The following is a 16324-nucleotide window of genomic DNA, read 5'->3' on the forward strand; positions in this document are numbered from 1 at the left end:
CTCCGCCACGGGCGAGTGAGCGAGCATTTTTGTTGAGTGCTGTTAATAAGGATATAATCGACATCAAAGTAAAGAAAGAAATTTATCTACAGATTTTAAAGACAGTTTCATATTACCTTTAAAGTTAACCCTTTTGTAGCATGGGAGGTCCATGAAATTCTGGGACACGGCGTAGAAATGCAGTTGGGGATTAGAAAGTGCAACATAGTTTAAGTATGTCTTCTTGGAGAGATTGTGCGTACTTTCATGATGATGTCCAAACGTGTCACAACATCATTCGGCAGCATACATCTTGTACCAACAAATATTGAACAGCACAACAATCTATGAAGGTTCCCCCCCCCCTTTTGGATGATCTCTCTCTCTCTGTGTGTCTCATTCTCTGTTTTTCCATTACCATGTGGTCACTTTAGTTATATGACAACTACCGTCGGAATTATTTTCTGAGTAAAGTTATACTGTTAACAACGTATAGCAGAAGATTTTTTTGGGAGGGGGGGGGACGCTGTTCCTGATGATGATGACACAACATTTGTTTTTCATTTGGGAAATATTTAAGGTTTCATTTTGTGTAGATAAATATACCGGATTTTCAACTGACAGTGAGTATTCCTGTCTCATATGTTCTCAATGACAGAGTATTCCCAGGAGGAAATACCTTGTTATCGGGTATCTACTCTTGCAGAGCTCACGAAAGGTTTTACGCCTATAGTTCATTAGTACCGTGACTAAATGGACTAAAGATTTGTTTCTTTATATATATATATATATATATATATATACAAAATTCATATCCCATTTAAAGACAATCTCAAGCATTCACGCCCATAGCAGAATTCGAACCACATGTTGGTTGGAGACCGGATATACTATCCATTTGGCCAACCAGGCCGGAGGAAGTTAATGATAACTATGTTATCATTACTATAACTTCTAATTATAATTCGCAGATTGTGAAGGACTATGAAAAATTCTATCTGTATATGCTGGATATGTTTTTAACGTTAACTGTAATATCAAAATTTTATTTCATTTCATTTCAAAGATAACAAAACTTGCACAGTTTTTAATGTGTTTGTCTTCATAGAATTTACAATGAAAAATTACAATAAAAAGTCTTTCTCAAAACTAAAATTAGCAAAAACTTTATCGAACTGGAAAAAATGAAATATTGTGCAGTATTCCTACAATTCACATGCATAAAAAAAAAAGAAAGAACATACACAGGTTCCATTACTTTTACATTACGTAAAAGTAATAGAACCACTCAGTTCCGTATCTTTACGAAGATGTTCGTATATATATACAAGATTCACTAACTAAACTAAAATAATTCTCCTCCTACTCCCTCTTGAAGTGCACACTTTATCAAACGAGGAAGCCCATCATGAGGGCACTATTTCACGTGTATCCATACAATCCCTAAAATTTTATGAGCATGACTTCTTAATGCCAATTCGAACACTGTTTATGACCAAATTAATTCGAAGAGGAATTCAATTTCTCTACACGATTTTACAAAAGGAGGAATGTAGTCTGTATAACTTTAAATAGCTGCGAACAGTAATCGAGTGACAGCCTGTTCGGATTGGGATAGCAAACGAACCATCATGTGCTCTGAACTGTTGCAATTTAAATGAGCAAAGAAATGAGGGATCAACCAGTAACCAACCATATAAATTTAATGAATGTTTACGGTTGTGAATACCAAACATCGTTAATTATGTAAAATAGGTAGAGTTTATTTGCGGTGTGGTCTACCAGAGAAAGATTCCGGAACGTTTTTTTTTTTTTTTTTTTTACGCTCGTTAAATATATCACGATATAACAAGATCCAGAATCCCTGTTATGGATGAAGATCGGACATTGTTTTTATTACAGATTAAGCAATAAAAATAGACACCAGCTTAACGTTTTTTTTTTTTTTTTTTTTTTTTTTTTTTTTTAAGAAATTCATGCTAGTTAATATAATATAATGTTCAGATATATGATCACTAATTATATTAGTAGAATTAATCCACCGTTGTGCACGTGCAGATAGGCGGATTAATTCTACAGTTAACCTATAAGCATCAGGCGTCCGCATGGGCCTTGCTAACAGCGTATACAAAAATTAGAGATTTATAAAAATTTAATTTATTAATTTCAAAACGAAGGGAACTTACTTTATATTTTAAACATTTTATATTTTATTGTACGATAGTAATAAATAGTGATCACAGCAGATATATTTCATTCTGCTAATATGAATGTCTTCATCACCAATCATGCATATTTATGGAATACCTAAACCTTACTCGAATCCAAAAAAAATGCTCTTGGATATGAAATCCAAGATGAAGAATGGGTCATCATAATCATGCAAATTGTATAATCATATGTACATTCGTGATTATATAATTTACATGAGATTTCGAAAAGTGGAACTTGTGCAAATTTCTCTTATCATCGATGGCTACAAATGCATAGAATAAACGGGGAAAAAAAAGTAAGAAGTCGTATGCTGTTGAAATATTTTGAGTTTAATGAGCTGGATGATAACATTTTAGCAACGATTGACTTTAATGATGTCATTTCTGATTCTTTTTCACTTCGAAACGTAGTAAAAAAAAAAAAGACAATGTGAAATGTGATGTATGATGCATAAATTAACCTTATTTGTATGCAAATCTTTACGATTTTGCAAAACAAATCAGCACATGAACAGCTGTTCAAATACTGCTATTTAGCCTTTTTTTTTTTTTTTTTTCATTTTAAAAGAATTTTGTGGTATGCAAAGTTGCACTGAAAAACGCAGAACGTTTAGAAAATAAGACCGAATATTACAACTAAAGGAACTTACTGTTGTCTCGATGCAACTTTTTTTGTGTAGAATAGACAATAAACTTGGAATTTTTAAAAGGAATCCTTTATAAGATATTATTGTTATATTATTTGTCACGAAAGTTTATTTCCTGTATTGGATATACCGTATACAATATCATTAACACATTGACAAATAAAATATGATCACTTTTTCCTGACGCGGGAGAGACAAATAGTTTTATAACGGCACTGATCTCATACATAATTCCAAATTGCTCTTTCATCACCTTCCTTATGTAAGTGAACGCTTACAAATGAATAAACTGAGTGGTGGATGATCTTTACCACATAGAGAGGAAGTAGATCGAATTCTTTCATCAGAATCTCTAAACGAGTCGACATCGGAAGTCACGGCTTTTTGGTAACATTGAAATACTCTTATAAAGTTGCGTTGTTAGATGGGTATCGTTTCGCTTGTCTGACACAATTCCCACTTGTCCGAGGAGGCAGTCCGTGCTCTACTTGTTCATACAGCTTAGCCATTGCCTGGGAAAGTAACTTTCCCTTAGCTTTTTGAATTGCCGCGTTGTAGCTAGCGAAATTTCTTTAGCCTACAGTGAGGCAAACATGCGAACCTGACACGTGTATGTGATCTCCTATTGCAGTTGATGACGTCACAAGTCTACCGTGAGGGTTGATTTTTAGGATGGGGGGGGGGGGAATGACGAGTGGGATAATGTGAACTGGTTCTGACATATTTATGCGGTCAAAGATTGCAGCAGCCTTTGATTGAGGCAAAGAGAAGGTGCACCATCAGTCAGCAATGTGTTCTTTGCAGGCGCGTGCAGATAGGTGGGCAGAAAAAGCCCTCTTCCCATGCTCCCGGCTACAGTTAGTATCGTTACCAAGATTGTTAACATCTCTCCCAGATAATGGCACAGTTGTCACTCGTCTCGCGGGGGATGTTCCGCTTGACGAGTTGCGGATGTCCCGTTCCCACGGAGACGTACATTCTGCACTCTGCCCCCAGCAGATTACCGCAGGCCGCGGCTTGCACTGAGGTTGAATTACTGCAAAAGGCCTTAGTGTTTTTACATGGATGATTCAACCGTAGCGAAGCCGATCGCGCATCTGGCCAATTACGTAATTCGCCACAGTACAGGTAGCTACGGGGCCAAGACTAATAGGCTGGCCAAGTTTCTGGCTGGTCCAGAAAAGTCTCGGCTTCAAAGGACTTGTCGCCTCGCTGACCGTCTTGCTCCGCGCAACAAGAAGCGACACCGCTGAATAACGATGACGGCCATTCAACCGCTTACCAGAAAAGAAAATAAAGAAGTCGTACGTACAACACACGGAAAAAAAGTGTTTGTATTCCGAGGAAGGTTTTTTTTTTTTTTTTTTTTTTTTTTGGCATCGCTTATTTTCTTAACGTGTAGTTTGAAATGGAAATGAAGATCATTATTTTTAATTAGAGAAGGGGAGTAGTTAAGAAAAAAAAAATAAGCTAGCGTTCTGAATTAATCGGCCACTTAACTTTACTCTTGCTCTTTTGTATTATCGAAGATACTGAAATAATTATTGACTCATTCTGTGTATGCATACACGTCTTCGGTGATCAAAGAAACGGTTTTCAAATGCTCCCCCCTCCCTCCCTCCTTCTACTGATCATTTTTCACATTGGCCTATTGGGATTGCAACAAATATTCACACAATGAATAAATGCGTTGCAGGCTAATTTGTAGAAAAATTCACGCCTTCCATGAGAGAGTTCTCACGTGGTGACTAATTAGATTTTTTTTTTTTTTTTTTTGGAACTATGTTCACTTTCTGCCTAATGTAAATAAATGGAATGAAGCGAATGCATTGTTAGGAAACTGCACATGCGCATATATGACTTAAACTATTCCAAGCTTTGATTTTTACGTACAGATGAATTACAAATCGATTCGATATTATTTTCATTATATCCTCGAACGTTTGTAAACACATTAATACTGTGGGTGGGCTAAGATATTTAACAGAAATTATTGTTATTCTGTCAGCTATTACACTAAACAGTCTGGTTTTTGTCTCAGTCCAGTCTCATTAGTTTCCCTAATAAGCACTCTTTCGGATATTGCCCTGGTGGATAGAGATCCAACGGCACAGTTCAAAGTACCTTAGATGTGGTTGACGTAGAGAGAGAAAGATCCATTTTAAATTACCTTCTTTTCGATTGTGATAATTAAATATTAGTTTTTAGCTAAGCATTTTAGTGAAGGTTTCTGACTTTTCTCTAGCAGTTTGCTAAAGTCTAATGATTATCTATATAATTCAATAATTTATTTATATTTCTGCGGTTTGTATTTTGTCTTTCGTATCAACTATTCAAATTAAAACTGAAGTCCATTGACCAAAAACGGGGAAAAGAAAAAAATTCGGAATTTTATTTAAATTAGAATTAAATAATTAACCCATTTTAAGTTAGGGGGGAAAAGCTGTCATTCGACTTGAATAGTTGATGCAAAAGCATTCGACAAATATTTTAAGAAATACAGTTTTAGAAAGTAATAAAGTAGACAAAAGATTAAACGTTTAAATATGCTTTGAATATAAATCTAAACTTTTTTTTTTTGCCATTTCAGGAATGGATATCTTCACTTTCGAGCCCCATAAGTTTGTAATGGATTATCATGGAATTGGATTCCGAGAATGCGCCTCAGAGGTTGCCCGTTATCTAGTAACAATAGAAGGAATGGACCTACAAGAACCCTTAAGAATGCGTTTGATGAGTCACCTCCAGTGTTATGCTGCTCAGCGGGAACTGGCGATCAAATCTGCGGCCTCTCACAACCCGTGGAATCCATCATCAATGTTCGGTCCCATACCTCCCACCTCAACAGCCCATTATCCCTCAGTTGCAGCTCCAGTTGGTGGTCCCACAATCAGTTCTGAAGGCCCTTCCCCCATTCCAACAACTGTCACTTATACCTACACGGAGCCACGCATCGGACCGGGAGTTCCAGCAGATTGTAATCTATCGTCCGGTTCCCACGCCTCAGTTGTGTCGCGCGCCAATGTGACACCCACCACAGTGACACCTATAGGCAGTAACGGCGACAACGCTACAAATATCCCCCACTCGTTGAGCCAAATGGCTGGAAGCCACTACATTGGACATCAAAATTACTCCAACTATAACACATCGAACCCTGCCCAACCTTCCCCAGTGAGACCCTACAGACCGTGGGGAGCAGAATTAGCCTACTGACCGCTCTGTTTTGTTCTTCGAACTGTGTTTCTTTCATAGGACGACGGTACCTGCTGTTTTTACTGCAGAACTTCTCCCGATTGTAATAAGACAGCGACACCTGGCTTGCTGTGAATAGTTTACGATGATCTCTATATACTGTGTACATAGAGAATTTATTTATCATATATATGTACAGTATTTTTTTTTAATTTTTTTACCGCCAATAGGCTGCTGATCTCACTGAAGCAGGTGCTTTCTCGCATCTACTCAAATTTCTTTGTAGATATTTGTTTTGGTTATTAAAATAAATCTAGTCTGATGTGGAGAATAAGAAGTGTAAGTGTGAAACTTCTTTTTAATAATCTAGGTCAGTGTTATTTTAACTTTTTATGCTTGCGATTCCATCACCTTTCAATATCATTTTTGGACTTTCCATATTGAAATTGAAAGTATGACACTTTCTGATTTTATGAACAAAATATATACAATATTTTATCACTGCATAAAGATAAGCTTGCAGACTGAGTTTGTTTTAATTAAGAAAATAACCTACGGATTCAAATTCAGAAGCTGATCGTGTCATCTGACACTACTGGCAAGGTAAAAACAGGCGGAGGACCGAATTTGGTTCTGAGGCCGTATCGGAATCCACTGGTCAAGATAAAGAACAAACAAGAATGAACTATGCTTAGACTATTTAATATATAAACAGTCGATCAAATATTTTCGAAATTCTTTTTCTTCAATGAACAGTTCACCTAACAAAACTGATTTGAAGGTTATAATCGAAACTCCAATGCAATTTGTGAATTCATCTGTTTACGTCATCTCGCTTAAATCTTAGCAAAATCTACTGGAAAATAAGGTCATCACTTTCGAAAATCACGAAAATACCACAATGATATACCTAGTTCTGCGGGGGGGGGATACGTTCCAAGACACCCCAGATATACTATGTTTTTTTCCTGTACATACCTATGATAGTTTTATTTATAAATTGGGCACAGTGAGAGATTAACAACAATAACTAATAATAAAATAGAACAATTATAACAACATACTGTAATAAAAATTATCTGAATGCGAATGGAATCTTAGCAACCTCAGCATACATTTATTATTATTATTATTAAAAAATAAAAAAAAATCAGCTAACGCCTATTTGTTTGCGTATTTTCACTTAAAAGGAAGCACTTGATAGCTTCTCTTTGGCATATCCGAATTGCCAGTATCGCTACTCTTGCGCTTTGGGGGTCATTATTAAGTAAAATTATTAAGGGTTACTTGAACACAAGCACAGCGATAATCGATCTGATAATCGAGAACTACTCAGAAAGAATTTAAAACTTAAGAATTGTCTATTACGAAAAGAAAGAGCCATATGGCTTCATTTCGGCGATGTAAAATTACAACGCCATTAATAAAATTAAAGCGGATAATAGATCCAACATTATTTCAAAGCCGAATGTTTGTAAAAACTATGAAAGTTTCGTAAGTTGACCCGAGAGCGTACGAAAATACAATCTTCAGCATCCCCGAGTTGCCTTAGCTACTTAAGTCAAGTAGTGCAAGCTAAGGCAACTCGGGAATGCCGAGGATTGTATTAATAAAGAAGATATATTATCTTTTACATTTTCAACTTTGTGGGTGATATTCACCAGTTTATGATGTCGCTAAATAGAAAGATAAGCAATGCTGAGTTTTAAAACGATAATATCGGTCTTAAAGTAGAGATTGTAAAAGATACTCATCGGTCGGTCATCAAGTGCAACCAAATTAAACCATATCGAAGTTGACCGCATATGAATATGCAACATAGCCATCCAACAAGGATTGGAAATATGTATTGTATAATGAATGTCTTAAACATCGGTCTTCATTCATATACAACCATCTGAAATTTCTTTCATTTATTCAATTACTTTAAAATAGAAAGGAAAGAATTAACGAAAGCTTGTATTTATCAGTGATAAATTATCACTATAGATCACTGCTAAATAGAAAGAGCTGATTTTATTCTGATTTTTATTTGCAATTAAATGAGCAATGCATCAACTTTTCATCAAGTGGTACACGTATTCAAATCATCGTTGTATATTCCTAAATCGTACGTTGTTTGCTCGAAATATTTTGAGTTCTTTAGTAGTCATCCTTTATAGCAAGGCACTTCGTGAAGAGTATATTTTTAAACTCCTCATTTCCTTGAGGATTACAGGAATCGAATGTTCACGAAAACGTGCCAGAAAAACCTTCGCGAATTCAGTTATAAATTTTTGAGTTTTAATATTTATCAGAAAGTGCTAAAACAGCACCTTCTGGCGCATAAGTCTCAAAATAAAATGTCTACAAAAATAACAGCAAGTTTTTTTGTTTTTTTTTCCGTTGTTGTTGTCATTATTATTCACATTAAATAATTCTTTCCTTTTAGTATCTTAATTTTAAAAAGGCAACTGTAACCAAAAAGCGCTTCATTTTGTAGGGAGCTCCATAAAAACAATAAAATAAAATAAAGCTTGCCTGTTGTTTTTATAGATAAACTTAACATGGAGCTGCAATGAACCACAGATTCAGAATACCACTAAATTAAAATATGTGCTTTTACAGGCAGAAAGAAATGCCTGCTATTCCCAATTATATTTTGACAAAAACTAGTTCTTATGTCTCCGAAATGAAGTAGCCAAGAAAAGGGATAATAAAGCATGGACTTACCAGGAAGGTTGGGTGAAGGTACTTACTTTTACTTTTAAAAGCTTTTCCACTATTCAGCAGTTGCCTCGTAATCATCTTCTCCACTGTGAACGGTCATTCCAGGCACCTTCTTGCAACCCACTAGCTCGAACTGCATCTACAACTCCTCTTCTCCATGTAAGTCGGGGGGAGGGGTCCTCTCTTCTGTTTTCTTGCCGGTGATCAATTCATCACTCGCTTGGGCCATTTCCCCTGTAGCATCCGTTGAACATGTCCATACCACCGTAAATATCGACATTCCTGGAGGTCGATGACATTTTCTTGCAAATTCAATGATGGTCTCATTCCGAATTCTTCGAAGACGAGATATACACATATTTCGTCGTAACCCATCATCTCCACAGCTCTTATACGACTCTTCTGCTTCGTATTCAATGTACATCCTTCTCCCCTCTACGTCAGAACACTCTCTACTATCATTTGGAGTATCATCGTGATTTCCTGCCGGATGTCTCCACTCCATAACACACACACCATTCAGTTGTTTAATAATATTAGGGTCTTGGTCGCCACGATCATCTTCACCTTTCTCACATGTTCTCGATTTATGAATAACAGATCCTAAGTATCCGAAAAGATCTACTGGCTTGACTTTACCAATTAGAAGAACTAAATCTGTCTGTCTTCTCCGCCAGCCACCAAATATTTTATCTTGGTAAAGTTTCCTTTTAGCCCTCTCATGATGTAACCATCAACCAATTTCCTCGTCATAAAGTCAATGCCATCGTGACTTGAGCAACATCGCTTGATCTTCAGCAAATAATAGTGAATGAATGAATGATACTTTTCAATTTCATTTCAATGTGCCAGCACTGCATCAAGGTAAATTTTAAACAGAGTTGGCGACATTCCACATCATCGTCTCAAATCTTTGGATGTTACAAACTCGGCTGCTTTGATTAAGAAATTCTTCTGCACCTTCTATATATTCTCTTAATCAAACTGACGATTGACTCGCTCACATTCGCCTTCTTCATGGGAAATGAATCAATCTACAAAATCGAGTGTGTTTCCTGTCCTTTGGCAATTTTTTTTTCCCCCCATGATCTGTGTTATGCTGAAAATGTTATCAATAAAATATTTTCCAGTAGTAAAGCGAGCATGTTCATCTGACACAAAGTGGTGAAAGTACCCTTGTTAATAAGGATAAAGATTAGGATGTGAAAAATTAAACGAACAGGAGTAATAATATTATTAGTAAGGAAGTTTTTTTTTTTGTTAATGGCAGTCATTATGCACTTATAAACATGTGTGTGTGTGTGTTTGTAAGTGTCGTGATATTCAAAATAACTCAACTGACAGTACGGAAGAACACCTTGTAAACTTTAATAAAAACAATTAAATAAATAAAAATTTTTCACAAACGAAAAATGAATTTTTTGTAAGTTCACTTTAACACCTTCATGAATCCTCTTCAGTGAACATCCTGTTCGATATTTGAACCACATGTCTCCAAACACACAGGTCTTGTTAAATCTTCTATGACTTAGAGTGTAATCTCACTTGGAAGTCAATGTTCTAAGATTTATTTTTTTTAAATATATTACTTTGTATGATTATTATAAAAATAATTTCTATGTAAAAACATTCCAATCAGATGATGTACAGAAACCAGCAACAAGATGAGTGCATTATTTCAATAATATAATTCCGGAGATAACATTAGAATTAAGTACCATATTTTTATATCAATATAACGAAGTACCATATTTTAATATAACTTAATTATGCAACCGATGCGCTAAATTGAAGCAAATGCAATCATATCAATTTTATGTAGTAACTATGAAAAAGAGATGGAAAATGTTGATATGCAATGAAGCTAAACAGAGCATGTGCATAAGTAACATATTGTTATCTGATGTTAGGTATTGCTGTTCCAAGCTTACTTGTGCTTGATGCAAAAAATATGGGCATTAACCGCAAAGTAGGATCCATTGAAACGGTTAACGGAACGTGTGCACCACATTACCAATTTGGATTAGAAGGTTTGATCTTTATACATGAAGATCGCACTACGCTATTTAGAGGCTAACCTCTTCAGGTTTTGTCATTTTCGACTTTTTTGTTTTGTCGACTGGCAAAGTGTAATCAGTGACTATTATTTAACACTCAGTGGGATGAAAGTGTATATTTGACACGTATGTTTCCTTAAGAAAGGCTCGAAATTACTGCATGTAGATCTTTCCTGTACCTTATCAAGGAGATGTGTTTACTCAAGAAAGACAGGACAAAATAGTACTGAAAAAGTACTCCGCTTTTCTGTTATGAAAATGATTCCAACTAACCGCGAACCAGTGGGGTTGAGGTCAGCTGGAATTAAAGACAACTGCAAATAAGGAAGGTGAAGGAAAAACAAGTACCCTACATCATTTTGAAATATGCCTATTTTCTCCCTAAAATATCCCTTTTAAGCCAAAACTGGAGAGAGTTAGGAAATTTTTTAATAATTCTAAGAGCAAAATTACAATAAAATTGCTTCAGCCAAACGGAGCTTACGGACCCACAAAACATAATACATACGTACCCACAAAACGGTTATCTTTGCGAAACGCACCTAGGAACAGCCATAATATAATATATAAATCGCAGTTACCTTGAATCAGAACAAACACCTATACGTAGTCGAAGTTATTTTTCGTAATCCAAATGCAATAGAAGTGAGTCAGCAGACTGTAAAACGACCCTATCGTATTACAGTGAGTAATTTTGAAAAAAGGTTACTTCATTTCTGCTGGAGAATGTGCCTTTGTATTTTTTGCACCCAAGTCATGTAACAACGTAAAAACTGGATTATTCAGAAAACCCATAAAATCTTCCTATCTTGAATTGTTAGAAATGAATTCCTAATTGTACGATTATATATTATATGTGACAGATACTACGTCAGGAACGATATCTACAGTTATTGCAGAAGAACGTTTGCGTATCCCTTTTTAGCTCAGTGTAACTATTTAATTCATTTCCTTCAGACTTATTTTACATATCTGCGTTGCATTTCAAAAGTAAAGAACAATCTTGACCTGACACATGATATGATATACTCGACATTATCGAGTTTCAAATATAAAGCATAGTATAATACAGAACAGAAGTCATGTGGAGATGCTGACAATGTACTTTAGCATGTAGTACTCTTGTACATAAATACGAGTTGTAATAAATGAATTCCTCATATTTATTCCCCTAGGGTATTTGAAACACTCACGCACATATTTATCCATACATGCACATACACGTCATCATCATCATCTAGACGACGATTCGTTAGAATATTAGGGAATTTAGATTTTTCAAAATATTTTACTTTTCTTTCAACAAGTCACACCTTTATTATTTTTGCGTGTGTAACAGAAATTTGGAGACATTGTTTTTGACCTTTTTTTTCACTGAAAACAAAGGTCAAAATATTTAACCTATTTTCATTGAAAGAATATTAGCAGACTCTATTTTTTATTTATTTTTTTGTGTGATCCAACAAACATTTTGAACAAAATATGCTCTTAAATATATCATCCTTCACTTATCAAGATGACACATTGCATCTTCTTCTTCTGCCTTATCCCATCTATTTGAGGTCGGCCTTTTACACGATGCGACTTTATGCGCGCAAACCCAACCGACTTGTCGCAGGGTCTGACGTTGGGGGGGGGGTATTTTATGTTTGTCTAAGTGTGAGTTCACGAGGTCAGTTTGCTTATTCTGAGGGACGAAAAACCAGTTTCCGGGTGAAAAATCCTCTACCTCCGTATGAGACAAGCTAACTCACCTTTAGTCGTAAGAGACCCGATAAAGATTCCCCACGTTATGAACGGGAATCGAACCCAGGTCTTTCCGACCAGAGGGCTTCGTCTATACCGACTGAGCTACGGAGGCTCTCGAATGGCACATTGCATCATCTTCATAAATATACATTTAAAATTTGAAAAAAAAAAAAAAAGTATTTGTTGGATTGCGAATGGAATAAATACCAGTGAAAGTTCGTTTAGCATTCACACTTCTAGAATTTATAACTGTTGGCATTTTCTCGACACCATCAAAATCACTCATACCATCACTTCCAGTTGGCAATAGCAACTGGAAGTTCTAATAATAACTAGTATCTCTGCAGAGCAATGGGAAGAGCACCTCTACAGTTTCAAAAAAAAAAAAAAAGAAAGAAAAAATCCTAGATTCGAATCCCTTTCAGAACTCGATCGAGAAATATTTATCAGGGCCTTCCAACTAAAGGTGGATTAGTCGATCTCCTATAGTTAGGATATTTTTTCCAGGATATTCGAGTTTTCCTTACAGTATACAAAACAGTTAATATCAGAGAACAGATGTAAATAATAAACCAAGTACATTCGCTTATGGTTTTAAGCTTCCTTGGACGCAGGACATATATGGCGCAGAGGGTGAAGCTTGACGCTTTTTATATTCCCTGTTGTCTGTTTCGGGAGCAGTGATGGGAGAGATTTGTGAGCTAATTTAGCTCGCCTTGAGTGGGCAGAAGTGGTTACACGTCGTCGAGTGTTAGGAAGGCTTTCGGTCTTTTATGTTTCCAGTGGTCATTACCGGCTTGTTGTATTAGTTGATTTGGATGCGTAAAATTCTTCATAAAGAATTTCTGCTAGGGAGCGTAGTAGTGGAGAGATGTAGGGGATATTTATGTCCCGGTGGATCTGGGCGTTCCTGATGAACCACGGGGCGTCCAGTATCATTCGCAGGCACTTGTTCTGTAGTCTTTGTAGCTTGAGAATGTTTGTCTTGGAAGTATGTCTCCAGGTTGGGGAGGAGGCGTATATAATTGTGGAATGGATCACTGTCTTGTAGAGTAGAATTTTGTTTCTTGTGCTTAGTTTGCTGTGTCTGTTGATCAAGGGGTACAGCTCTGCGATAACTTTGGAAGCTTTGGTGCATGTGCTCTTGATGTGGCTGTTGAAGCATAATCGTTTGTCGAGAAGTATTCCGAGGTATTTTGTTTCAGTTTTCCAGAGAATTTTAGAGTTGAACAGGGTGATGTCTCCTTTGGGGGATGCTCGTCTTCTTGTGAAGAGTATCGTTGTGCTTTTCTGGGGGTTTAATTGTAGTCGCCAGTCTGTAAACCATTTTTCTAGATTCAGGATGGTATCTTGTAATTTTTTGGTAACGAGATGTGGTTGGCAGGATCTGGCTAGTATAGCCGTGCCATCTGCATAAAAGGCGATGGTGGATGTGAGAGGATTTTGAGGGATGTCTGCTATATAAATGTTGAACAGGATCGGGGCTAGCAGTGATCCTTGAGGAACTCCAGCGAGGATTTGCCGTTGGATTGAGACTGTTAATCAGGTGTATCATGTTTAGTGGAAGGTTTGCGATGATAAGTTTGTAGAGAAGGCCTTGGTGCCAGATCTTATCGAAGGCCTTTGAGATGTCTAGGAAGACGGCTCCGGTGTGCTGATTCCAATTAAATCATGTGGTGATGTATTCTACCAGTCTATGGATCTGTTGGGTGGTGCTGTGATTTTGACGGAAGCCAAATTGTTCTTGTAGAATGATATTTAGTTGGTTGACATGATCTTGGAGTCTGATGAGGATGATTTTCTCTGCTATTTTTCCTAAGTTGGATAGCAAGCTGATGGGACGGTAATTTTCAGGTAGGTGTGGGTCTTTGCCCGGTTTGTGAATTGGGATGATGTCAGCTATTTTCCATGATTGGGAGAAGTGCTGCCATTTTAGGATAGAGATTATGATGTTTGCCAGATGTGCATGGCTTTGCGGTGCCTTGATGACTTTGTTAGTGATGCCGTCGGGACCTGGGACTTTTTTGATCTTGAGGTGGTTGATAATGCCGATTATTTCGGTAGGTGAGGTAGACATTATAGGGCTTGGATTGTCATCGGGACGATTTACTGTGAACCTGACTTTACGATGGATCTTGTATACATGGCTGATATTTAGGTTTTCATATGCAGGAGTGCATTGTTTCTCTAGGTTTCTTGCTATGGCTTCAGCTTTGTCAGCATCTGTGTATGCAAGGGGGGGGGAGGGATTTGCACTTGTTCCTGAGGTTGTTTAGGAATTTCCATATGGAATGATCTGCTGTGGAGATGGAGGTGAGCTTGTTGTCCCATTGTTGATTCCTGTGGTCCTGGAGAGCTTCTCGGACAGATTTGTTTAGTCTGTTGAGGGCTGTTTTGTCCTGGGGAGCACGTATGTTGTGGTATCTTTTTCTTTGCCTGTTTTTTTCCCTTATTAAGTCCATGATCTCTTCCTGGAGACGGTTTTGTTTGGAGGTAATTGTGGATACTGTGGCTGCTGTTATGGTTTTATTGATTTAATTGGTAAGGTCCTGTTACGACAGCATTGTTTAATCCTGTGTAGCTGAAGAGGATACGGCCATTTTTATTTGTGGGTCTGCTGTTCCAGGAGGGATGTTTGGAGTTTAAGTCTCCAACGACGATGATGGATTCATTTATGCCCAGTACAGCATCCAAGTCAGAAAATAGCAGGGTCTTAGTGGGGGAGATGTAGGCGGCGTAGATTTTAAGTCTTCCAGTTGAGTTTGTGTGGACTTCGACACCAGTGAGTTCTAGGTTGGAGGTTGGGGGGTTGAGTATTCCATTGTGCCTGATGCAGTTCCTCATAAATATGGCTGTACCACCACCTCTGTAGTCCAGTCGGTTATTTTTATACAGTGTGTAGCCTCTCAGTTTTGGATTGTCTGCAGGTCTTAGATGAGTTTCATTAATTAGGATGATGTCGGGGTTGTATCTGTGAGAGAATTTTGAAGCTCCAGTGGCTTGTGTTTTAGGCCATTGGCGTTCTAAGCGGCGATCTGTAGTGAGTCTGGGAGTAATCTAGCTTTGTTCATTAATAAGCATTTATAAGATGGTTTGAGTTTCTTTTAGAAATCTTTTTGTGGAGTTTGGTGAAGGGTTTAACTTACTGAAGTCTTGAAGCATGTTTGCCAATGAGGCTGTGATGACTGTTGTCATGTTTGGAAGAATTGGTCCTGCTGGATATCTTTGGATGGGCGGGCTACTTCGTCGTATATCTGCTTCGACGGTGGCTTTCCAGACTGTTGGTATTTTCCATTTCTGAGAGAGCCGGTGTTTTGTTGTCTTTTGTTGGGTGTCAGGCAACTGGGGAGCAGTCGACTCTGTTGCCTGTGGGCAGGGTTGAGAGATCTGTTTCCTTTTGTTGTCTGTTTTGTTCTTAGGGTAGTGATTGCAGCCTCTGTAGTTTGCCGGGTGGGGGCTCCCGGCAGTTCGCACATTTGGCTGGTGAGGTCCTGGATTTTGAGCAAGTTGCTGTGGGGTGGTTTTGTCCATATTTGAGGCATTTGTAGTCTGCTCTGCAGCGTTTCTGTGCGTGTCCGTATTTCTGACATCTGTGGCACTGGCCCGACGAGGCTCTTTTCCTTAGTGGTTCAGTTGTGATTTTCAGACCACAGATCGTTATTATGTTGTATATGTTCTTGTGTGTGTTAGGTATCTCTACGAGTACTAGGGGCATTGGACTCATGTCGGCCCGTAACATTCTGCTGACCTTGACAGGTGGGAGATCGTGGAGGCA

General features: G+C 37.4%; 1 protein-coding gene across 3 annotated transcripts in view; it reads left to right on the top strand.

Annotated features, from left to right (window-relative positions):
* Hey (Hairy/E(spl)-related with YRPW motif) overlaps positions 1-6358 on the top strand; it is a 139728-nt gene extending 133370 nt beyond the window's left edge. For all 3 annotated transcript variants that reach the window (XM_090391277.1, XM_090391278.1, XM_090391276.1), the window contains one exon: positions 5430-6358. In XM_090391277.1, the coding sequence (XP_090247403.1) occupies positions 5430-6055 (626 nt within the window). In that variant the 3' untranslated portion in view covers positions 6056-6358. The remainder of the gene's footprint in view (positions 1-5429) is intronic.
* The last annotated feature ends 9966 nt before the right edge of the window (positions 6359-16324 follow it).

The sequence above is a fragment of the Typopeltis vanoorti genome, chromosome 4 (genome assembly GCF_054136105.1).
Source record: "Typopeltis vanoorti isolate ZY-2024b chromosome 4, IOZ_Tvanoo_1.0, whole genome shotgun sequence".
Classification (NCBI taxonomy): domain Eukaryota; kingdom Metazoa; phylum Arthropoda; class Arachnida; order Uropygi; family Thelyphonidae; genus Typopeltis; species Typopeltis vanoorti.